This window comes from Barbus barbus, assembly GCF_936440315.1.
Source record: "Barbus barbus genome assembly, chromosome: 11".
Lineage (NCBI taxonomy): Eukaryota > Metazoa > Chordata > Actinopteri > Cypriniformes > Cyprinidae > Barbus > Barbus barbus.
In genome coordinates, this window is record NC_136739.1 from 31,986,225 (window position 1) to 32,013,404 (window position 27,180).

The following is a 27,180-nucleotide window of genomic DNA, read 5'->3' on the forward strand; positions in this document are numbered from 1 at the left end:
TGTTTTCCGTTTTTTTTTTTTTTTCCGATTCTGTGTTAATGAATTAATCAAATTTTGATAATCAAAAACATGTCAAACCAAAACAACTTTTAAGTTTAAAATTTATTATTATTTATAATTTGTATTATAGTTTAATTTAATTGAATTATTGCATTAATGTTTTTACAATAATAGGTCCCTGTGAAATGTTTTATGTTTTAGAAAGTCTGTGCTGTCTGTTTAATTTTTTAATGTAATCAATTCCTTTAATAAAGCTAAACACAACAGACATTTACTGACAAATTCCCCTGGAAGAAATACATAAAAATTATAGTGATCAAAAAACATGTCTAAGACAAAATGGGTCTTGTATGGGTTTTGTAAAGCATGTTTAACAAAATGGGTCTCTAAAAATGTCCAAAAATGTATTTTGAGTGAACGGACCCCAACTATGTTTTTTCTTGAAGTTTAATTGAGATATTCTATTAAATCAAGAATCAGGACAGTCGTCTAAATTACATTTATACAAATAAATATGAATGAAACAAAACACATTCGGCTTGCCACAATTTTGCTTAATTGTAAAAATCATCACAAATGAACCACACAACTCACCTCGTTTCCATCAGTGTCCTGCGAATCCTCCGCGTGATTGGCTACATCTGACAGGAAGTGAAGTAAACACTGAAGGGTGTCGCTGTTGCAGGCGGGAAGCAGACAGATGAGTAACTGTATGACCATGTGCTGATCCGCCTTGTCTAGAGCTGCACAAACACCACAGAGAAGATAGAGAAGAAGAAAGTGTTGATTTATTAAAGGAATAGTTCATCCAGAAAAAAATAAAAAATTTACTCACCATCAGGTCATTCAAGATTAGGATGAGTGTGTTTCTTCATCAGGTTTGTAGAAATGTGTCTCTGCATCAGTGTCTCTGCAATGGATGCTCTGCAGTGAATGGGTGCCGTCAGAATGAGAGATGTTAACTGATGGACTGGAGTGGTGTGGATTATTGTGATGATTTATCAGCTGTTTGGACTCTTATTCTGACGGCACCCATTCACTGCTGAGCATCCACTGGTGAGCAAGTGATGCAATGACACATTTCTACAAACCTGATGAAGAAACAAACTCATCTGCATCTTGGATGGCCTGAGAGTGAGTATATTTTCATTTTTGGCTGAACTATTCCTTTAAGAATGGTTGTCTCAGCATTGTTTTGCTTACATGTGCAGCTGATAAACGCGGAGTACAGTTCTCTGGTCAGCAGAGGATCAGGCATGTCTCTCAGAAACTCTTTGAGCAGCGCCGCCACGTCATGAACACTGTGCCGCTGATCCAGAACAACATCGGCACCCTGATCGAAGGCTTCACGAAGCTGAACGTCACAACAAACACACGTCAACACTGTGAGAACTGACATCGGTCTTTAGAGGCTTCACATACTTCTTCCACCAATGAAGTCGCACAACCTTTCCAGTTATTTGGGATTATTAATCCCAAATAACTGACCAGCAAAGACCAGCAATTGTTTGGTTACCCTCATTCTTCAAAATATCTTATTTTATGTTCAGCACAAGAAAGAAATTAATACAGGTTTGGGACAACATGTGAGTGAGTAAATAAACTATCCCTTTAATGACAGTCGGCAGCATGTTTAGTACTGTCCCTTTAAGACCTGCACGCATCTACAGACATGTATCCATTTTTCTCTCAACAGTTTACTTTCATTTTAGACATAACGAGTGTGTTTTAACAGTATTAGTGCAAAAGATAACTTAGTTCAGTAATCAGGTGCTGTTTGAAAGGGTTTTCTGGTGTATGCGCTCAGACCAGCGTGTGAATGAATCATTTAACCGACAAGTGCAGTGTCCTGTCAGAGTAACTCTACTGCTGTATGTCATGTTGTACAGTATATAGAGACGGAGGCCAGAACTGTATTTGATAGAATATTTTCTGGTCGCACGATACTATGATATTTCTTCAAAAGCAGATCGTGGAGAGATTTTATCGTCCACGATCAAAAATCGTCATATTGCACACCCCTAATTCATTCATATTTTAATTCATATGATTTCCCTCTGTAAAACCTTTCACTGCTTTCCGCCATATTTACAAACAAAACAAAACCTACGCTGCATGCTGCGACTGTGTGAGATTGTTACTACCTTTGCTTAATGTTGGACGGTATTTAGGTGAGTTTTTATAATCCTGGTAAACAAATGGTTTTAATCATAATACAGAATATTAAACGGTAGCACTAACTGTCGGGAATTTCATCTTGTGGTCAAACTAGACCCCTTGTAAATCTTTAGCGACCCCCAGGTTGGGAACCACTGATCTAGATGACGAAATATTTTATAATGAGAAAAATATACAAAATAGAATAAAATGTCGTTATTTTATTTACCTTTATTTAAATATAATAACTGAAATATTCATTTAATTTCATTTCATTATCATAATATTTTGCTTTTATGTATTCTGGTTTCCTTACTGTCATTTAGTCAGAAAAAAATAAATAAAAATTGAAATTAAAATATATCTAAAACATAAAACATTTGATTCTCACCTGTCGAACTCTTTTCTTGGAGCTCCCGACCCGGAAAATGCCCACCGTCTGCAGACCTTAACAGCAGCAAAGCAAATAACCGGCAGTGTTACGTCAATGTCTATATGGAAACAGTCTTAAAACTGTGTTTAGACTACGCTCTAGTCTGGCTGTTATTGTGAACTCTGAACAGAAAAGTTTTTTTTTTTTTTTAAGGTTTTCTATTGAAACAGGAAGTTGGGGCAGGGCTTATCCAACCTTAAAGACAACCTCAAACTGACAGATGTGACCTCAGGACCACAATTTAGATTTTTAGGGGCTCCTTAAAACACATTTGGGTTTAGGTGGCACTGACCATACTTCTGCAGGTGCTGGCAGCAGCTGTCCAGAACGCGCGGCACCTGTCTGTAGATGGGGTTGAGGCTGAGCTTGGCGTCGCTCGTCTTCTTCTTCTCGCTGTGTGACTCCACAGGCATGGAGAGCTGAAGAGCCTCCAGCAGACGAGAGTGACTGTCATCCAGATCAGTGATGCAGTCCACAGACATGCCGCCCTGCAGCGGTCAAACACAGATATAGACACTTCTGTCAGCATATACGGCTGAGAAATACAGTTTGAACCCTATTAAAACCATTGCATTATTATTAATAGCATTACTTAATATCATAGCAAATACATTTTCAATATGCAATAAATCATCATCCCTGATTGTCTTGAACAAACTAAAGAAACATTTGCTCATGTTTTCTGTATCAGTTTCAACACAATTTGGTTTTTAATGACAATTTTATTCCACAGACGGTGTTTTTTATGGTTATTTTATGGTTATTTTAGTGCTTCAACAAAAGAGAAAAGTTGGCTCATCAACCAGCTGAAATAAAATAAGTTTTGCGTAAATATAGCAGAATAAATATGTAAATAGACAAATGAATAATAATAATAATAATAATAATAATGATCATTAATTTATTATTGTGCCTGAAAAACGTTTTAATTATTATTATTGATTATTAATATATAATTGTCACAAAAAAGTGTTTTTATGATCATTATGATGAATTATTGTGTCAAAGAATTAATGATTATTACTTTATTGTGTACACAATTTTCAAGTCAAGTCCAGTCAAGTTGAGCTTTATTGTCATTCCGCTACATATGGGGACATACAGTGGAACGAAATGTCGTGCCTCGCAGGACCACGGTGCTACATAAATACAGACATACAACAATGAAGTAAAAAAACACTTTAAACCTATACACAACTAACCTACTCCATGTTTCAGGAGATAGGGGTGGGGGGTGGTCCATGTTTCAGGAGGTAGGGGTTTGCATGGGGTTTCAGAGGGGGGCAGAGTGGTTTGAGTTCAGGGCTCTCATAGCCTGGGGGAAAAAGCTGTTGAGCAGTCTGGTGGACCGGGCTCTGATGCTCCGGTACCGTCTTCCTGATGGTAGGAGCTGGAAGAGACTGTGGGAGGGATGGGTGGAGTCCTTCACAATGTTGTTGGTTTTGCTGGAGCATCGTGTAAGGAAGATGTCCAGGATGGAGGGGAGCGGGGCACCGATGATCTTTGCAGCTGTGTTCACTGTCCGCTGGAGGGTCTTGCGGTCAGCAGCACTGCAGTTCCCGTACCAGACAGTGATGCAGCTGGTCAGCACACTCTCAATGGTGCCTCTGTAGAATGTGGTGAGGATGGGTGGAGGGAGACTTGCTCTTTTCAGCCAGCGGAGAAAGTGTAGGTGCTATTGTGCCTTTTTGGAGAGTGACATGGTGTTGGTGGTCCAGGTGAGATCCTCTGTGATGTGCACCCCCAGGAATTTAGTGCTGCTGACTCTCTCCACAGTCAAGCTGTCGATGGTCAGTGGGGGGTGGTCAACAGAGTTTCTCCTGAAGTCCATCACAACCTCCTGTGTCTTCTCCACATTGAGGGACAGATTGTTAGTGCCACACCATTCAGCCAGCTGTGCCACTTCCTCTCTGTAGTGGGTTTCATCGTTGTTGCTGATGAGACCTACCACTGTTGTGTCATCAGCAAACTTGATGATGTGGTTGGAGCTTAACTTGGCAGTGCAGTCGTGGGTCAGCAGTGTGAAGAGCAGCGGGCTGAGCACACAGCCTTGTGGGGCACCTGTGCTCAGTGTGGTAGTGATCGAGGTGTTGTGGCCGACACGGACTGACTGAGGTCTTCCAGTTAGAAAGTCCAGGATCCAATTACAAAGGGAATTGTTAAGGCCTAGCAGGTTTAGTTTATTTATGAACTGTTGTGGGATTATTGTGTTGAATGCCGAGCTGAAGTCAATGAACAGCATTCTAACATAGGAGTCTTTATTTTCTAGGTGGGTAAGAGCCAGGTGAAGGGTGGAGGAAATTGCATCGTCCGTAGAGCGGTTTGGACAGTATGCAAACTGGAGCGGGTCGAATGTGTTGGGGAGGCTGGTTTTGATGTTGTGCATGACTAGCCTCTCAAAGCACTTCATTATGATTGGAGTCAGTGCTATGGGACGGTAGTCATTTAGACAGGACACAGGTGATTTATTTGGTACCGGTATGATTGTTGTGGATTTGAGACATGTGGGGACGACTGCCTGGCTCAGGGTAGTGTTGAAGATACCTGTAAGCACATCTGTCAGCTGTGCAGCGCAGTCTCTCAGAACACGGCCAGGTATGTTGAAAGGACCCGCAGCCTTGCGTGGGTTAATCCTAGATAGGGTCTTCCTTACGTCGGCTGGAGACAGACAGAGCGCCCGGTCATTGGGAGGTGTGGGCAGTTTTTGTGCAGGTGTGTCATTCTGCATTTCAAACCGTGAATAAAAGTGGTTGAGTGCATCGGGGAGGGATGTGTCCTCATCACAGGCCTGTGGCGGGGGCTTGTAGTCAGTGATGGTCTGAATGGCTTGCCACAGGCTCCGTGTGTCTCTGCTGTCTGTGAAGTGATTGTTGATTTTTTGAGCATATGACCGTTTTGCATTTTTGATGCCACAGGACAGATTGGCTCTTGCTGTTTTGAGGGCTGCTTTATGTCCTGATCTGAATGCTTCATCTCTGGTCTTTAGCAGCCCACGAACCTCTGCTGTCATCAATGGCTTCTGGTTTGCACGTGTGCTGATGGTCTTGGTGACTGTCACATCCTCAGTGCACTTTTTGATGTAAGCAGTCACAGTTTCAGTGTACTCATGCAGGTCTGTGTGGTTGTTGTAGGTGGCTGCCTCTTTAAACATGTTCCAGTCTGTGCACTGAAAGCAGTCCTGTAGTGTTGATGTGGCATTGTCTGGCCATACTGTGATCTTCTTTTGAACCGGTTTGGCGAGTTTGAGAAGTGGTCTATATGCTGGGATTAGCATAACAGTGATGTGGTCCGAGTACCCGAAGTGGGGGTCGGGTACAGTCTTGTAAGCGTTCTTTACTGTTGTGTAAACAAAGTCCAGTGTGTTGTTTCCCCTTGTTGCAAAGTTCACATGTTGGTAGAATTTTGGCAAAACTGTCTTTAAGTTTGCGTGGTTGAAGTCACCGGCTATGATGAAAAAGCCATCGGGGTTAATTGTTTGTTGTTCACTGATGGTGCTATACAGTTCACGAAGCGTGTCCTTAGCGTTTGCACACGGGGGGATGTAAAGCATGACGAAAACAATGGCCGGGAACTCCCACGGCAGATAGAACGGTCGACACTTCATTGTTACACCAGTCTTTGCAGATGTACACACACAAGCCACCTCCACGGGTCTTACCAGACAGTGATGAATCTCTATCCGCTCGGTAGCCCATGCTGCTGAATGGCGGAGTCCGGGATGTTGTCGTTTAGCCATGTTTCGGTGAAAACAAACACACAACAATCCCTTGCCTCATGCTGTGTAGACCGACTGAGTTGAATTAAGTCCAGTTTGTTTTCCAGAGAGCGAACGTTTGAGAGCATGAGTGTTGGAAGAGCCAGTCTTGTGGGGTTAGCTCTTAACCTAGCTCGTATACCTCCGCGCTTACCACGCTTTTGTCCTCTCTCACATCGCTTGCGACGCTGCCTTGTGCAGGTCAGTAGCGTCAGTAGGCGAGGCCGCGGTCTCAAGGTCCGGCTTCCGCAGTAAACAAAGGCCTCGTAGCTTCTCAGTAGCCGCCGGCGAGAGTTGGTGATTGTATGCGTTGCCGATATCCAAAAGACTTTGGCGATCATAGATGAGTTTTAGGGTGATTTCCGTATGAATTAGCGGTAAACTGACACTATTTGGAGAAGAACAGACGACATTAAAAGACATAAAAGCACCGTCTTTGGGACCCGGAGCAGCCACTGCGTCTGATTGCGCCGCCATCTTGGATCTTTTTAATGATTCTTATTGATTATTACTTTATCATTGTGTCAAAAAGTTTTCATATGTATTATTAATCATTAATGAATAATTACACATTTATTATTGTCAAAAATTATGTAATAATAATACTTATTATTAATTATTAATTTATTATTGTGCCAAAAATGTTTATTGATTATTAATTTAGTATTGTGTCAAAAACATTTTAATGATTATTATTATGTACAAAAATGATTTAATGACAATTATTATTGATTATTAATTTATTACTGTGTCAAAAATGTTATAATGATTATTACTTATTATAAATGTATTATTGTCTCAAAAACCTTTTTTCTGCATATCTGTCATGAATCTGGTCTATGAACTTCCGTTAACTCACCACCAGAGGTCACTTGCACCACACTAACCGTTGCACGCCACCTAAGACTACAATTCCCATCATCCATTGCACTGACGACACACAGCTGATTGCACTGATCACACACTCTACATAAACCATGGACTTCCTCTTCCTCTCGGCCGAGTATTGTATTGAGTTTATCACTCCCCTAGTGTTAGCTGCCTTACTGAGCCATTCTGTGTTTTTCTGTTTAGTTCCAGTATTGTTCTACATTTATAACTCTCCTAGTTTTAGCTGCGATACGGAACCCACTTTGTTGTCATAGTCTTGCCTTGTGTGCTTTTCTAGTGTTTTGAATCTTGCCCGCGTTTCCTGGATTTACCCCTTTGCCTTGCCGTTTGGACTCTGTTTGCACCTCTCTTGGACTACTGCTCGTATACCTGGATTATCTCTCTGCCTTGCCCTGTTGGATATTGTTCGCCGATCGTCGACTCTCGCTAGCCCTAGGATTGCTCTGTGTCTTGCCTGTACCATATCTGTTTTCCGTTGTTTGACCCTGCCTGTTTATTGACTATGTTTATAAATAAAAGCTTGCATTTGGATCCGCACGTCTCACGTCTCGTTCGCCCCGTTACAATATCAGTTATGAGATATTTCAAAATATGATAATGCTTTACAATTCTATCGATTCCATTTGTCAACATGAACTAACAATAAAAACACTAAAGTATTTAGTAATCTTAATTAATGATCATTTCAACATTCACTTTAAATATTACATCACCGGACCCTTACTGGACCCCCTGCAGTTTGCCTACACAGCAAACAGGTCTGTGGATGATGCAGTCAACATGGGACTGCACTTCACCCTGCAGCATCTAGACAGACCAGGGACTTGTGTGAGGATGCTGTTTGTGGACTTCAGCTCTGCTTTTAACACCATCATCACGGACACCCTTCACAATAAACTAACTCAGCTCTCCGTCCCCACCTCCGTCTGTCAGTGGATCACCAGCTTCCTGACAGACAGACAGCAGTTAGTAAAGCTTGGTAAATTCACATCCAGCACTCGTACCATCAGCACTGGAGCTCCTCAGGGCTGTGTTCTCTCCCCACTGCTCTTCTCACTCTACACCAACGACTGCACATCTAAAGACCCCTCTGTCAAGCTCCTGAAGTTTGCAGACGACACCACACTGATCGGCCTCATCCAGGACGGTGACGAGTCTGCTTACAGACAGGAGGTTAAGGAGCTGGCTGTCTGGTGCAGTCTCAACAACCTGGAGCTCAACACGCTCAAAACTGTGGAGATGATTGTGGACTTCAGGAGAAACTCCCCTGCTCTCCCCCCACTCACCATCATGAACAGCACTGTGACTGCAGTGGAGTCATTCCGATTCCTGGGCACCACCATCTCACAGGACCTGAAGTGGGATATTCATAGATTCCATTGTCAGAAAGGCCCAGCAGAGGTTGTACTTTCTTCGCCAGCTGAGGAAGTTGTTCAGAAGTTTTCAGCTGCCACAGGAGCTGCTGAAAAAATTATACTTTCAAGTCTGGAAGTCGTGGCCTAATGGTTAGAGAGTCGGACTCGTAATCGAAAGGTTGCGGGTTCGAGTCCCCGGCCGGCAGGGATTGTAGGTGGGGGGAGTGAATGTCCAGCTCTCTCTCCACCCTCAATACCACGACTGAGGTGCCCTTGAGCAAGGCACCGAACCCCCAACTGCTCCCCGGGCGCCGCAGCATGGCTGCCCACTGCTCCGGGTGTGTGTTCACAGTGTGTGTGTGTGTGTGTGTGCATTTGTTCACTACTCACTGCTGTGTGTGTGCACTTGGATGGGTTAAACGCAGAGCACCAATTTCGAGTATGGGTCACCATACTTGACAATACGTCACGACTTTACGACTTTTACTTTACTCCGCCATCATTGAATCCATCCTCTGCACTTCAATAACTGTCTGGTTCAGCTCAGCTACCAAATCTGACCTCAGAAGACTATGGAGAGTAGTATGGACTGCTGAGCGAATCATTGGTACAACCCTCCCCACTTTCCAAGAGCTGTACTCATCCAGAGTGAGCAAAAGGGCTGGCAAAATCACTCTGGACCCCTCACATCCAGCACACTCCCTCTTTGAACTGTTACCGTCTGGTCGACGTTACAGAGCTCTGAGAACCAGAACGACCAGACACAGGAACAGTTTCTTCCCTCAGGCAATCCATCTCATGAACACTCAACAATAAATGTGGAACACACAACTATAATACACTATCCATTCACCACACCCACTTATTTTATTTTTATTTTCTCATTTCTAATTTGCACATACTTGACCTGTACATACATAGTTGTCTATATTATATATTGTGTTTTTGTTGCTTTGTACATTGCCTATTTGGATATTATTATTTTATTACCTGTGTCCTGTCCTGTTGCTGTCCTTCTGTTGCACTGTGGAGCTTCTGTCACTACAACAAATTCCTTGTATGTGTAAACATACCTGGCCAATAAAGCTCATTCTGATTCTGATTCTGATTATTTTACACACTTGAGCTAACATGAACTAATGATGAATAGTTCTAGAATAGACTATAATTGTATACTGTAACAGATGCATTGCTCATTGTTAGTTAATGTTAGTTATGCATTAAAGGGGTCATCGGATGCAAAATTCACTTTTCAAGTTGTTTGAACATAAATGTTCGTGCAAATCATTCGTGATCCAGCTTTATCTACAGAAGAAGTGAGTATAAGGGTTTTTTATGATTCTTTGCAAATCACCTTTCCTAATAATGTGCTAGTTAGCCAGTTTCACGGCTGAAGTTTAGTATGCTCCATAGATATCTAGATGCCTCATTATGGACTGTTTCTATGGGCCACGATACATAAGCCATCCGCCATTTTTGGAACAGTCTGCGAATATTTGAGCGCATTTGTGTGCTTCTACAACAGCAAGTTATACACTTGTATATCTTTGAATATTCATTGATTATTATGGTGAATGCGAGATGGCTAACGTGTCAACGTATCTGGAGTGGTCGAATAGGGATCTTCACATATCTATGGTCTGTTTGTCACACCACAGAAGAGAGGGGCATTTAAAGAAACATGGACTAGATCAGCGTGCTGAAATCAGAGCTGATTTTGACAGGTTTAAAAAGGTGTTTTTTACACTACCATTGAGAATTTTAACCAACGTATGTTATAGACTTTTCATTAAGACCCTAAAGAATCATATCAACTTGTGTAAAATGGGCATCCGATGACCCCTTTAACTAAAGTTAACAAATGGGACCTCAGTGTAAGCAGCAGTATGGTTTGAAGCGTTACTCTACCCGTCTGCGTGAGCGCAGCGCCGTCTCCGGTGTGCCGGGTGTGGTTCCCTCATTGGGCGTCTCGGAGGATGAGCTGAGGGACGAGTTACTGCTGGAAAGCTCCTTGTTGGTGGATCTGCGGCCTGTCAGGTGCAGGAGGGAAGAGACGCGGTCCGCCGGACTCCGCTGCTCCTCCTGCAGCTGCTTGTGCCGCCGGTCGTTCACAATCACCTGCGAGAGCGGCACGCCGAACGCCTGAGGATCCGACTCTGACAGAGAAACACACACATATTTACTTCTGCTGCTCTAATCCAGGACTTCACTAATTTACTGCCAAAGAACAAATGCCTTTGAAACTCAAATATTTACATGAAGTCAACCCGGGGTTTTAAGTTAATATTTATTAATGTTTTACTCATGTTTACTAACGTTTTAACAACACAAAAAATAAAGATGAGATTAAATAAATACGAATAAAATATATATTTTATTTTGGCTTTATTACTAAATAAATGTGAAGTAAAATAATATCAAATAAAATAATTGTTAATATTTATTTATATGTGACCCTGCAGCACAAAAGCAGTCATGAGTAACACAGGTATATTTGTAGGAATAGACAACAATACACTGTATGGATCAAAATTATACATTTCTCTTTTATGACAAAAATCATTAGGATATTAAGTAAAGATCATGTTCCATTAAGATATTTTATAAATTTCCTACCGTATATATTGTATATCAAAACTTCATTTTTGATTAGTAATATGCATTGCTAAGAACTTCATTTGAACAACTTTAAAGGTGAGTAATTACTGCTATTAATTAAAACAATCATTAGCATACTGTACATAATAATGTTTTATGGTTTTAATTTTAGCTTCAGTTTTAGTTTTAGTTATTTAGACTAATAACCCTGTTTTTCATGTGATTTCTCCAGTGCTTTTTACTGCAAAGCTTTAGTTCTGGTTCTTTAGTCAAGGATTTCCCAAACTTTTTGCCTTTGAACTAAATATTTACATGAATTCCCCATGGTATTTTAAATTCAGATTTCAATAATTTAACAACAACAACAACACACGCATACACACACACACAAATAAAAAATGAAATAATAATAATTAAAAAAAAAATTCATATATACATAAAAGGATATGGATATTTTTGATGCTTATAAACAAATACAAACCTGACAAATTCATTAAGCAATATCACACATAGACACTCCTGCTTATTTCATATTGCTTAATATGTAAAGTAATAAAACATGGCATATACAAATATTTTTGTATTGTGGCATTCTCACAACTTCAAACACAAGCGGTTTAATGTAAACATGAAAGGAATGCATCCGGTGCGAGTCGTCGGAGGTCTGATCTGCAACACAAATAATCGGAGCGAGCACGGCGCGTCTCAGATTGTTGTTGTTATTTCTCGAGGCAGTCGGAGCGCAGCGGGAGCGTCTGCATTCCAGCACACATTACTGCGCAGCCGCTGAGGCGGATCACTGCTGTCACGCTGCATTCTGGGTCGAAGCACTATATATTAAAATCATAATGGAGCTATAGGACATCAGACGTACAGTATGAGAGCACTGTGAACATCTCTAATATTTGGTTCTTCATTTAAACCTATAAATAAATGTTTTAGGATCTAAACATGAAGATATAATGTAAAAGCAGATTGTGCTCCGTTTCTATGTGACTAATCAAACGGGAGTAAATGAGTGTCATTGATCATGTGACTCTTTGTTCAGACGGTCAGATGTTCTTCCACTGAAGCGCAAGATGATATTTGGAACATGTTAGCAAATGAGAAGTGCATAAATGGACATCTGCTTATAATATTTACTCACATTTACATTTAGTCATTTAGCAGGTGCTTTTATCCAAAGCGACAAATGAGGAGAATGGAAGCAATCAGAATCAACAGAAGAGCAATGATACGCAAGTGCTATAACAAGTCTCAGTTATCTTAACGCAGTACACATAGCAAGTTTTAATTATATAATAAATCTAAAGAAAACAGATAGATTAGAAAAATAATAGAGCAAGCTAGTGTTAGAAGCCTTTTTTGCTTTTGCTAATTGTATAATAAATAAAAAGAAAACAGATAAAACACAAAAAGATTAGAGCAAGGGGCAAGTTTAATACTTAACATTTAAAACATTCAATTAATAAATAAACATTAATACTGCGAGGAATGCTCTTCTATTGTAATTCACTTTGGATTAAAACATCTGCTAAATGCATAAATGTAAATGTCAAATGGTTTATTATTCACCAAGTGGACACTGTGCTTATATTCTTAAAATAGGTCACATAACTATTGATATATTCGTCTATGGTTAACAGTGTTATTTTTGTATTAATGAGATACTTTTTTTTTGTTTTTGCTGTTGTTTTGAATTAGACTTAATTTGGTCTTCTCTGCATTCATGTTAATTTCTTTTAAACTTTTATTAATTTTGATGTGTGTTTTTGTCATTTTTATTATTTTTGTTATATGTCTATATCGTTTATATATATAGACAAGTCAAAATAAATGAAAATGTAAAAACTAGCTGACATATAATAAATGTAAGTTTTTTTTAAATATTTTATTATATTTCAGTAAAATTTATTTCAAGTAGCAATTGATGTTTTTAGTTTTAGTTTATCTACAGAGTTTTTAAGATCAAATTAGGACCCTTTTTTAAGACCTGCATGTTTTATTCTATATGAATACTGAAATTGGTTTATATACCAATGCATCAATATATTGTTGTTGATATAATAATAATGTGTTTAAAGAAAGGCATGATTATTGCTCTGATACTTCTCTATATTGAATGTGTTAAATAATAAAAATAAGACAAATGTAAAAAAAATTCTGCATAATGCCGGACTTTTAATTTTAAACCTGCCTGAAATACACCAAATATACAAAACAATTAAATATACAACATGTTAGAATATAAAAACAAAGTGATCATTATGATAAATTATGACAATATCTTACAATAAAAAATAGACAAACTATGCATAAAAACTCATTTTCTGTTTAATACTGCTTTGACACAATCTGTATAGTATTAAGCACTATTATAAATAAAGGTGACTTGACTAAATGCATGGTATTCATTGATTTTGACTTTAAATGTTGCTCACATTTGATTAAATCATCGCCTTTTGAAGTTTGATAGACCATATTGTGATTCCTCTTTTTAGCCCCAATATAGACCTTTTAAAAAAGATAATTAGGACTTTTGTTATACCATTTAAGATATGTAATCGTTTTTACAGCCTTAAAGCATTTCTATATCTCATTAAGATGTTTAATTTGTCATACAAAAGCAGACACATCTAATCAAAGAAATCAGATCTGACCATTATTTCTCGTGGTCAGCTTGCAGCTTTAACTTCTAGATGTGCATGAAGACAAATATCTAAAAACCAAATGCATACCTTTGTCTCTCTTTTCCTTCGATAAAGAATCCAGCTTCCTCCTGAGTGACTTTTTCCGCTTCTGGCCATCTGGAAAAGACATTGCATGCAAAACATCAGACGCAGAGCAGAAAATAACAGCAAAGCTTTAAGACAATCAAACCAGTGACACTTCAGGACGTCTCTTAATTATTGAAATGTGAGAGTCTCGGTGTACCTTTGGGGATGGTGATCTGGCATCCTAAATCGAAGTCTTTCATCAGTCTGACCAGAGCGACTTCCTGCAGCCGGACTCTCTCCAGCTCCGACAGACTCTGAATGGAAACCGACTGCATGTGGAAATTATGACCGGCTGTTTTCTTACAGGTGAAATCTCCCTATGAAAGATGCAAAATAGACACACAGAAAGAGAAATTCTTTAATAAAGCAGCAGCAGCATCAACTAAATATTACAACATATACAAATATGCACTGCTGGTCAAAAGTTTGGAATAATTAAGATTTTATGTTTCATTAAATACCGTTAAGTCTCTTCCGCTTACCAAGGCTGCATTTTTTCAAAATCAAAAATACAATAAAATGTGAAATATTATTTAAATTTAAAATAGCTGTTTTCTATGTGAATATGTGTTAAACTGTAATTTATTTCTGTGATCTGCAGCTGTATTTTCAGCATCATTACTGCAGTCTTCAGTGTCACATGATCTTCAGAAACCATTATAATATACTGATTTGAAACATTTCTGATTATTATCGATGTTGAAAACAGTTGTGCTGCTCAATATTTTTGTGGAAACTGTGACAATGCGATTCAAAAGTCTGAAGAAAGTATGAATTAAAAAAAATACTTTTTTCTAGCACTGATGCATTAAATTGATCAAAAGTTACAGTAAAGACATTTATAATGTTACAGAAGATTTCTATTTCAAATAAATGCTGTTCTTTCTGTTCATCTGTGTATCCTAAAAAATATAATGTATCACAGTTTCCACAAAAATATTGTGCAGCACAGCTGTGTTCAACATTGATAATAATCAGAAATGTTTGTTGAGCAGTAAATCAGTATATTATTATGATTTCTGAAGATCATGTGACACTGAAGACTGCAGTAATGATGCTGAAAATACAGCTGCAGATCACAGAAATAAATTACAGTTTAACACATATTCACATAGAAAACAGCTATTTTACATTATTATAATATTTCACAATTTTAAAGTATTTTGATCAAATAAATGCAGCCTTGCTGAGCAGAAGAGACTTCTTTCCAAAACATAAGAACTATGTAATTATTCCATGTATAAGTATGTTGAGAACGTTTCTCATTGGTGCATCTCATTTAAGGATTATAGATAGATAGTTTTTTATTTGGTAAACAAATATGATTTCTGGAATCTAAAACTTGAATCATAGGCTTGTGTTTTGTACAGCAGCCTCTGAGCTCATGTCAGGTTGTTTCTCAATGGAGAATGAAGCTCCTGGAATCCTGCTCTTATGCTCTGCTGGCTTTATATTGTGATGTTAGGACAGATACAGTTAAACACACACAGCGTCTCTATACTCCCCCAGAATAAGCCCAGGTCTCTGTGAACATGCAGTGACAAGCACTGGAGAATTCCTGCGCTGACGTTCTGGCAGACGTTTGCTGATCGTCCGGATCTCCTCGGACTTGAGAAATCGAACCCAGACTCTGGCAGGCGCTTGTGTTTTATTGGTTTGCTTTTACTCCTCTTTGCCTTGCAGGGCTTTCTGGGAATAATCACTGAAGTAAATTTAGCCGGGAGTCTCAGACTGAGTTAGATCAGATGACACGTTTAAGACAATAAATTAGTGATTTTCACAAATCACTAACAAGTTGTGTAACAAAAACCGTCTGGCAGGACTATACTGGCAGATATAATCACCTCTTCTTATTAATATTAACCTCTTCATTATGAAAACATGCCTTGATTATTTTAACTATAGTTTTTACAATATTTTACTACTTGTAGCTATTATGACCATTTGAAATAATTAGTAATTATTAGATACTCACGACCTCTGATTAACCAGCCTCGACCAGATTATGCTTTCTTTGATCCGTGTTGAAGTGTAAACTATCATGAGTCCAGATCCAAAGAGGCTTACAGTCCAACAACAATTTCTAGGGCCTTTCTAACAATTACAGCTGAACTTCATGACATTCATGGATCATCTATTCCTTTGAAAACATTATTTATTCGTGCAGCTATTTTCTTCCTGGAACACATTTTCTTTTGAAGAAGCTCTTTTCAATGTAATGGTTCATTATGACTAAGTACCAAAAATGAAAATCAAAACAAAACGGTAGTCCATATGACTAATGCATTATGTTGCACGTCTTAAGTCATGTGATTCTTTGTGTGGGAAACAGAATTTTGATCATTTTCTCTTCTACTGCAGCTCTCTCCTTTTATTATAAAGTAAATACCTCCTATTATGGGTCATTGCGTAGCGTATGTGATGTGCAACTGCACTTTTTTGTTATTTCACTTTTCTGCTCTAGCCAATCTCATAAACTTGGACCACATGCATGCCTAACAGCACAAGTCAAACATTCACAGAGCATTTCCTTCCCAGCTGCACAGGGTCAGCACTCAATCCAAACACCAGCAGCTGCTCATCTGCTTGCATAATAACCCAGATTAAATCACACGAGCAAAGACATTAGCTGCATCCACTCAAAATGAGATCAATAAAATAATCATATATTTTTAATTATTCTTTTTTTTCTACTGATACATGGTAAATTACCTAATGGAGTGCCTTAAAGGTGAAGGAAAAAAATTAGATGGGGGAAAAAAAATTCATTGCTTTAACTTTCTCTTGCAAAGGTATTGTGTTTCCCCAAGAAATTTTCCATCCGCTCATAAAACACTTGTTTTATTCTCGTAAGAGTGTTGCATTCCCTTCAGAAACTTTGCATTTGCTTGCAAAACATTTGCATTTTTTGCTAAATTTGTGTTCGCTTTTGCAAAAATATTGTGTTCTGCTAAGAAACTTTGCATTTGTTCCTGCAAAAGTGTTGCGTTTCCCTGAGAAACTGCGATCATTCTTGCAAAAATATTGCATTCTCCAAAGAAAGTTTGCGTTCCACTAAGAAACATTGTGATCACTCTCACAAAAGTGTTGTTTCGCTAAGAAACTTCGCATTTGTTCCTGGAAAAGTATTGGGTTCCCAAAGGAAAGTCACTTTGCATTTGTTAGTGAAACATTTGCATTCTTTCACAAAAGTATTGCATTTCACTAATAAATTTTGTGTTCCGCTAATAAACTTTGTTCCTTCTTGTAAAATTATTTCGTTCCCATGAGATACTTAGCATTTGTGTTCTTTCACAAACGTATTGCGTTCCCCGAAGATAATTTGTGTTGGCTTGAAAAATATTGAAAATGATTGCGTTCTACAAAGGAACTTTGTTTTCGCTTTCACAAAAGTATTGTGTTGCACTAAAACTCTTTGTGTTAATTCTTGCAAAAGTTGTTGCCATGAAAAACTAACTTTGCATTTGCTTGCGTAACAGTTGCATTTTTTGCAAAAGAATTGTGTTTTACTATAAAGAACTTTGTGTTCGCTCTCACAAAGGTTTTGCGTTCCATTGCAAAAGCATAGTTTCACCTCATAACTCATATTTCCATCACAAACGTTTTGCATACGAACTGAAAGGTTTTGCTAAAAGCTTTGAAAGCGAATTAAATTTTTCTCAGGCGAAAGCAAAAGTTTTGTAAGAGAGAACAAATGCATTGAAATAAAATTTATAACACTTTACTTAAAGCTTTTATGTATAATGCATAATAAAAGAGGTTTTAATGAATTAATTATGCCTTGTAATGCACCTTATAACGCACTGTACAATCTCATGAATAATCGTAACCACAGTTAATGCATTGAAACCCCTACAATATGCATTTTAAATTTGGTTATAGTTATTTACAACATTTATAATGCATTGTACATAAAGGCTTTAAGTAAAGTGTTAACAAAATGTTTCCTCCCATCTTGTTTTTTTTTTTTACCATCACCATGTTACACATTTATTGAACACTTAATTTCAAATGCATGGCAAAAAAAGCATTGCAGCTATAGCAGCTTCCACTCTTTTGGAAAGACTTTCCATTAGATGTTGGATCATGGATGCAGGGATTCACTCCCGTTCACTCCCAAGAGCATCAGTGAGGTCAGGTATTGACGTCGGGTGATGATGGTGTCTAGCTCGCAGTGTTCAAGTTCACATCAAAGTTGTTCAGATCAAGTCCTTCCATACCAGACTCAACAATTCATTTCTAGATGGGCCTTACATTATGCAACCTATAAAGCTGATTTTAAAACCACAAATATCTTGATGCCACACCTGCATAGATAGAACACAATGTGAAATTCATTTACAACAAATACAACAGATATTTAGAGGTGTTGCGCCATTGTGGTCAAATCTGCACAGACAGTTCATCTGACTCATGTTATATGAATGAAAAATGTCATCAGAACATTACATGATGGCATTCTTTCTTAAGTACTACACTACACACCCCACTAACACCTGCACTTCATCATTCTCCGACATCAAATCTCTGCTCTTCCCGACAGCGGACGAGCTCTCCCACTGAAATCCTGAGAAATATCAGCGAACAAGATAACGTTTGTGCACAGATGTGGAATTAAACAAGGCTGGATTCACATAAGCTGCATTCGGTCACAACATAGTGTGAACTACAGAGTGTATGTAAATCTGATCATTTGGAACACAGAAAATGCATATATATTACATACACAAAAATAATAATCAGAAATGCTTCTTGAGCAGCAAATCAGCATATTAGAATGATTTCTGAAGATCATGTGACACTGAAGACTGGAGTAATGATGCTGAAAATACAGCTTTGATCACAGAAATAAATTACAGTTTAACACATATTCACACAGAAAACTGATATTTTAAAACTGTAAAAATATCTCAAAATTTTTACTGTATTTTTGTATTTTAAATAAGTGCAGCACTGGTATGCAGAAGATACTTCTTTCAATAACACTTAAAAACATTTAAAACGTTTAACAGCAGTGTATATATAGTGCAGCATTTCTAGCATTGTATCATAAAATATCAATATCAAGACAAGCCAAAAACCTTGTCAACCAAGACAACTAACATCCAAGGCATCAACAACACAAAATACAATAGCACAGGGGGAAAAATGAAAACAATAAGCAGGAGGCTTATTTAGTAAAGTATAATTTATTTATTTATTTTTAAAGATATTAAGAGAAAAGTGCAAACACGAGTCGCTTCATCCTTTGGTGCTGTAGTGCCACTCGACGACTGCACACTAACCAGAAATGAAAGCCTCGCTCATCAGCATAAAAGGTGAGCAACAGTTTCATCTGAACAGCTGTCTAACAAGAGATACTTGAGGATCCTCAAATAAGCATCACATTTGTGTCTGATGGTAATTTCAGGCCAGCTGCCCAGCTTCTCCACGACGATTTCACCAACGCTATCGCATTAGTATTCATAAGTATTCAATCATAACATGTGTTTCTAATACACATACATTTATATCAATGTATGAACAGCTTCTAAATGCTTTTATGGATGTACAAATTTACATACAAATGTTTACAAATCCTTTGAGGTTCTCAGAAATGCAATGAAAACTATGAATTTAATATTTGAATAAATTAGATTAATTAAATGTTTAACAGCATTACATTTAACATGTTGACATTATAATGTTTTCACTCAGTTCTGTGTGATTTCTAAATACTGCCAACATGTACAGTTCTATCAGTTGTCAAAACATACAAAAAAAGTGCAGCATTTATTTACAAATACAAAGGGCTGCACAATTCATTTAAAAACAAAACAAAAACATGATATGGCTTAGTGCAATTATCTGATTTCAAAGGCTGGAATAGTTAAAAAGTTCAATTGTTTAATGTTTGAAAATGAAATTAAGCCATAAATATTATTATTTTAATTTCAGAGTTACAATAGTAATTTTTATTTTCAGTTTTTATTTAATATTTTGTTCTATGTTTATTTAGTAGTAATAATTATTGTTATTTCATACACATATTGATATATAATCACTTTTTTTTTTATCAGATTTTAAATCACAATATTTATCAGAAAAAAAAACGAACAATTCGATTTGTCCCCAAATCATGCCGTCCTACAAATATAAATGCGGAACTAAAAATATACCAACTGAAATGCAGACAGCGAACAAAGTTTTCTCAGTCTTCTTGTGGTTTTTCCTCACTCTGGATCAGTTTAGCCACTTTCGTTTTGATAGGAAATAAGAGCTTGGGGATTCGGGGGCTTCTTTGAAGAATTTCTTAAGGAAAACAAACAGTGCTGCTTTCTTATTAATGCCGTCTTCACGCTATGCTTGAGTCAAAGCATCTTGGGAGTAAGGTTCCCATAGGGAAGAAAAAAAACATGAGTGAGATCTCCTTAAAATCTCAGTTTCTTCTCAACAGCAATGAGATGGAGCGCAAGTGGAGACTTTTTCACCTGGTTAATCTCATGCATTTTCACTACATTTTCCGAAGAAATCTCAACAACATTTCAAACTACTCAGATTTCCCAAGAAACCACAGTCTGCAACCACAAAAATTGAGATTTCAACATTATTGCATGTCAAATTATTGATTCATTAGTGTCTGTTTTCATTGTAAACTGAAAAAAAAAAAAGACAAAATTCTTGACTTTCTGTCCCACCAATGGCTAGAAGATGTCAAATGAAATCTCTCCCAGAGAAATCACAGCTTCACAGCATTGTTACGTGGTTTCATGCGAGAATGTCACATTCACAGACTTATCACTTCCAGCTATTGAGACACTGAAGGGTAGAAAGTGAGTCCTCTGGGTGTGTCACTTCCTATGTGTCTTTTTCTTCTGAATGACAAAGTAAAACAAGTGGACACATGCTTTTCCTGGGGGTGCACATCACAGAGGATCTCACCTGGACCACCAACACCATGTCACTCTCCAAAAAGGCACAACAGCACCTACACTTTCTCCGCCGGCTGAAAAGAGCAAGTCTCCCTCCACCCATCCTCACCACATTCTACACCATTGAGCGTGTGCTGACCAGCTGCATCACTGTCTGGTACGGGAACTGCAGTGCTGCTGACCGCAAGACCCTCCAGCGGACAGTGAACACAACTGCAAAGATCATCGGTGCCCCTCTCCCCTCCATCCTAGACATCTTCCTTACACGATGCTCCAGCAAAACCAACAGCATCGTGAAGGACTCCACCCATCCCTCCCACAGTCTCTTCCAGCTCCTACCATCAGGAAGACGGTACCGGAGCATCAGAGCCCGCTCCGCCAGACTGCTCAACAGCTTTTTGCCCCAGGCTATGAGAGCCCTGAACTCAAACCACCCCGCCCCCTCTGAAACCCCATGCAAACCCCTACCTCCTGAAACATGGACCACCCCCCCAAACCTTACCACACCAAAGAAAAAACTGTATGGAACTTTTTTTGTGCAATTGGAAGTGTGTTACACACAGGTGAGTGGGCCTGTAGAAACCACCTGTAGTAACACACTCTCCTCTATGTGCACTAGACACTTTACACACACTGCTGCGTGTACACAATCCCACAAAAGACTCAGCAGTATATGTGTTTACATGCTCATGCTCTACAAATCATCCTGCTCTGTTCCCCAACCAGCTGCTTGACTCAAAATGTCTCTCTTTGCACATGCACAGTATTTATGTGAAGCATTCGTATAGTTTGTATATTTTATCTTCTATTTTTTAGTTTGTATAGGGTAAATATTTATATATAGTATACTTATAGTTAAAATCTGTCAGTAGGTTAGTTGTGTATAGGTTTATAGTGTATAGATTTATAGGTTTATAGTGTTTTTTTACTTCATTGTTGTATGTCTGTATTTATGTAGCACCGTGGTCCTGCGAGGCACTCGTTCCACTGTATGTCCCCACATGTAGCGGAATGACAATAAAGCTCAACTTGACTTGACTTGAACTTTGTGAGGCACTATTGTTTGTATAACTGCTTTGGAATGAAAGATGCATTATGACAAGTGCTATACAAAAAAAAAAGAAAAAAAAAAAAAAAAGTTTAATGTGTCATTGTCCATCCAGATTATACAGTACAAAACTGAGAAATTAGTTAAGAATTTCTTAAAAATTCCAAATAAATTCCTGCCAAGGAAATGCAACCCCAAAATATTGGGTCAGTAATGTTTTTTTAAATATTATTTTTTTTTTAAAGTCAGGAAGGTTGCATTAATTTGATTAAAAATACAGTTAAATTGTGAAATATTATTACAATTTAGAATAGTTGTTTTGTATGTAAATATCTGTTAAAATGTAATTTATTTATGTGATCAAAGCTGTATTTTCAGCATCATTACTCCAGTCTTCAGTGTTACACGATCCTTCAGAAATCATTCTAATGTACTGATTTGCTCAAGAAACATTTTGATTATCAATGTTGAAACTAGTTGTGCTGCACATTATTTTTGTGGAAACCGTGATACATTGTCAAGATTCTGATGAATAGAAAGTTCAAAAGAACAGCATTTATTTGAAATATAAACATTTTGTAACATAAATGTCCTTACAGCCACTTTTAATGTGTTACTGCTGAATAAAAGTATTAATTTCTCTAAAAATCGTTTACAAAACTGTGAAAACCTTGAAACTAAGACATTCTAATCCGTTCTTGCACATTTTATTTGTGCTGGACTAAAATGTTATAATTTTTTGTAACTAAAATTCCTCTTTCTGTCATTCAAATTCCAAATTGAAAATCCAATGGGACTTGGTCAATTCACTTCAAATTCATACTCATGACCAGTGTTGGGGGTAAGCAATGCGAGCAATGCGAGTTATGTAATAATATTACTTTTTTCAAGTAACTAGTAAAGTAACGCATTATTTTTTAATTTACAAGAAAATTACTTTTTCAAAAAAAAAAATCATCTCACTCGCAAAAAACAGATTTAGTATTCATCAAAATGAATTAAAACTTTTATTAACCAATGTCTTTGCTGCTGACCTCTGATGATCCAGTTCAACCATACTAATAAGCAAAAATGACAATTGTGCTCCATTGTGCTTCATTGCTGACGAGTGTTGAACCTTCTTCTCCTGTGTTCTACTGGACAGACGTAAATGTACTTTTCCTTCAGCCTGAGGTTTATTAATTACACTTTTTGGTGTGAAAGGGCTTTTATATTTGCTATGATTAGAACTTCCTGTATTAAAAACAATCAAGCCCTGCTCATATTTAAAAAGTAACGCAAAAGTAACGTAACGCATAACTTTCCATAAAAAGTAGCTAAGTAATGTAATTAGTTACTTTTTTAGGGAGTAACAAAATATTGTAATGCATTACTTTTAAAAGTAGCTTTCCCCAACGCTGCTCATGAACTGAAACGAGCCAATTTGTTCTCCAATTCGTCTGACTCAAACAATACTAACTAAAGATACAACAAAGAGTTCAACTGTTCACAGAAATCTCTTGAACAATCAATTTTAATAGCTGTGATGATGTAAGAGCATTAAATATCACTTTGTCTCGTTCCCAGTGTCATACCCCCGACTGGCACAAAGAAACAGGAAGTACCACATTCTGGGTTTCAACATCACTACATTAATCACTGAGTCAGTCAGGACGCACCCTCACAGAAGAACACATGAAAGTCATACAGTGGCTGCCTGACAACGGAAACATGTCTTCCTCTCGCTCATTTCAACTCTTTCCAACCAGACTTGAAAGGAAACAGGTGTGAGAAAAATTCAAGATTCAAACAAACTTCTTTTGTTGGCCGTACAGCATTGTTGAAGCTGATAACAATGGATTTAACTGATACATGAAGTAGGAAAAACTCATGCAAACACAACACTTTGCAAAAAGACCAAAAAAAAAAAAGTGAGTGATGCTTGTCCATGCAAAAGTTGTCGCAAAAATTAGATCATGTGCAACCGAGAACAGAAGTGAAATACAGAACATAAATGTGACTCATGCACTCATTATAGGAACAGTTGTCACCATTCATAGGCCTACAGACTAATGCATCTGCTTCATCATTGCAAACGTGCAAAAACAGACACGTCCCTTATGTGTTGCCAAAAAAAAAAGCTTTGATGCAACTTGCAGACCTAAATGGAGTGCTGCAATCATCTATTTGCATGATTAATTTATTTGCGCAATCATAATCTTGACTTTTTAAAATTATTATTATTATAATGTGCGCAGCCATGATATGGACCAATTGGCTTAGGAAACGTGTTTTTTAAAAGAAGAAGTCAGTTTTCAAATCATACCTCTGTTTTTCCCAAACCATACAGGTATCTATAGATGACAAATTAAGCCACTTTTATGCATTAAAGACACTCTAAAAGGAATTTCATCAGAAAACTTGTCTACTTTTGAATGAGTCAATCAAGAAAAAAACAAAAAAAACAAGGTGTATTGATGAAGTCTACCAGCAGAGGTAAAACAGACAAACTTTGACCCTATAGGTAAAGCATTTTAACTGAACAATTCACCCAAAAATAGAAATAACCTGAAAATGTGCTCACCCTCAGGTCATCCAAGATGTAGATGAGTTTGTTTCTTCATCAGATTTGGTGAAATGTAGCATTGCATCACTAATTCACCAATGGAACCTCTGCAGTGAATGGGTGCCGTCAGAATAAGAGTCCAAACAGCTGATAAATACATCACAATAATCCACACCACTCCAGTCCATCAGTTAACATCTGGAGAAGACAAAAGCTGCGTGTTTGTAAGAAACAAATCCATCAAGACATTTTTAACTTCATACTGTTGCGTCATAAAAGTCCATCATCCATAATAACGCTTCCTCCAGTGAAAAAATCCATCTCCTATTGTCTCTCACATCAAAATCCACCCACATAGGCCTATTTGTTTAAAGCTGTTCTGGACTGTTTTGGCTTGTAAACGCTGCTTGATCTGTGCAGAGTTCTCTCCTGATTCAGACCAGAACACTTTTGCACTGGAGGAAGCGTTATTATGGACTCTTATTTCAGTCGGAAGCAACGGTTTGAATAATAATAAAAAAAAAAGTCTTGATGGATTTATTTCTTACAAACATGCACCTTTTGTCTTCTCCAGATGTTATCTGATGGACTGGAGTGGTGTGCATTATTGTGATGTTTTTATCAGCTGTTTGGACTCTCATTCTGACGGCACCCATTCACTGCAGAGGTGAAATCTGATGAAGAAAAACTCATCCACTTCTTGGATGGTCTGAGAGTGAGCACATTTTCATTTATGGGTGAACTGTTCCTTTAACACTAGGTGTAAACAGGGCCACAAATCTGCAGTATGAGCATGAACATGTGCTGCACATACGTGTGTATTTGCAGCAATACACTGAGATGATTGGCAGGCAGAATATAAAGAGGTTAAAGGTTATGCTGATACTGATGTTGCAACTGCTTTAAATGTAGCTTTAAAAAGGTCCAACCTCAGGACTAGCTTTTTCCACTCATCATTCTGGAAAATCAGATACATGACTTTGGGGATCGGAGATGTTTATCGCATGTTGCAACTGTACTTGTCTGGAGGAGATGCAATAATCTAAACCATCTTAGTGAAAACATTGAACCACTCATGGTCTCTTACACTGGCACTGCTCCAACTGAAAACAGCTTAAGGTGAGTCAGTCTTCACGAACATGCCCTACATTCACTGGTCTGTGAACGAACCACATATTCTGCAAAGATCTTGCTATCTAAACTCAATAGTGTTGAATCACAGCAACCTGTCAAAGCTAAAACACTGACTTCCATAGAATGATGCATTTCAAAGGGAAACAGGACATTCAAGGAGGAACAAAATTGCAAAATAAGACCAGGAACTTGTTGACTTCGAATACTGCCTAATTTTAGACATTCCCAAGAGACTCTCCATTAGCACTCAAAAGTGCATGTTGGTTTTATCGGTGGTAAAGACCACTGCAAGCTTGAAGATTCACGAAACTGTTGAACATGAAAGAAGACCTTAAAAAGACCCCAAAGTGCTGTTGTACTCAGTTGACAGTCTCCAGTGGGAAGAACTATTTGCATGGGTACCGCTGCCAAAGATCAGGTCATGCTGCTCTGCTGTGAGAAATAGAAGCGGAGGCAGACTTCATGTAAACCAGATGTCACTTCGCTGAAGAATTACGCTCCACTCTTACACGGTTTCTTATAGCACATGCAGTACAAAGACTTGCTGCAGACAATTGCAACACAAAGTATACGGGACTATAAAAGAACAATGTGGGCTTACTGACTAAAAAAAAGCTCATTCAGTTTAATTGTTTTCAATGTGAAAATAGTGAAAGAACATGCCGTTTTTATTGTTCTTTTCCTGTTTCGTTATTCTACAGAAACAGAAAATGCCAAAAAAAGCTATTTCTCAATAAAACATTTAACATAACAGCTAATATTTTAAGCCAAGTCTAAATGTAAGCATTGCACAAGAGCACAGATGAATGCAATTTGACCACAGATGGGAATTTATTTAAAAGAAACCCAATAAAAGTTGAATGCGGCTGTATTTTAGTGAGATATATCAGAGCACTTTGCCTTGAGATCTAAACATTGTTAAGCTTGTTACTGCAACAACAGTCTGCAACAGGCAAAGAGGGAAGCAAAGAAACACAAGTAATACTGTTGTGTCTTGCAAGTCTACTACTTTAAGATGTTTCTTGTCTGTGCAAATGAGCCATTGTGGCTGCTTATAAATCAAAGCATATATTGCAATGCACATAAGAAAAAATATATGAATTTACTGCCTACAGATTCCAGCCTTTATTAGTTTTCAAATCCAACATTTAAGACTTTTTGTCATTTTGCAATGTGGTTTCAAACCACCTACCAATCAAGAAGCATGCATTTGAGTTTAATGTGGCAAAAACAAAAAGTCTGCCTTTTGCTGCCTGTCAGTTTCATTGGCCAAATAATAGAAAGAGCAGTGCTCTAAAAGACTCAGCTGAACTGCTTTATAGGAGGAGCTTTATAAACTCCAGATTCCTGAGAGGTTAGGTAACTGTTACAAAGAGATCTCCCCTTTGGGCTGGCCAACACAAACATCTACAAATTTGGTGTTTTGGTATCTCAATATTGTAGTATGGCCACAGTTTGATAAAAAAAAAAAATGCATTATTTATAAAGAGGTGTTTGTTGATTTGTCTCTAATCATATATGCTTTAATATTGTAATTTCATTAGATCACCAGGGCTCGCAAAATTTCTAAATCCCTG

The 27,180-nt window shown here is 37.8% G+C and overlaps 1 protein-coding gene across 1 annotated transcript in view; it reads right to left on the bottom strand.

The window, feature by feature from the left end:
* The window catches only part of LOC306877461 (rho GTPase-activating protein 6-like), a gene marked incomplete at its 5' end in the record, with an annotated part of 46,017 nt that overhangs the window by 6,986 nt on the left and 11,851 nt on the right, over positions 1–27,180 (bottom strand). The window contains 7 exons of the mRNA XM_079429227.1: positions 595–743; positions 1,204–1,354; positions 2,549–2,604; positions 2,883–3,078; positions 10,499–10,746; positions 13,927–13,995; positions 14,123–14,282. Of these exons, the coding sequence (XP_079285353.1) occupies positions 595–743; positions 1,204–1,354; positions 2,549–2,604; positions 2,883–3,078; positions 10,499–10,746; positions 13,927–13,995; positions 14,123–14,282 (1,029 nt within the window). The remainder of the gene's footprint in view (positions 1–594; positions 744–1,203; positions 1,355–2,548; positions 2,605–2,882; positions 3,079–10,498; positions 10,747–13,926; positions 13,996–14,122; positions 14,283–27,180) is intronic.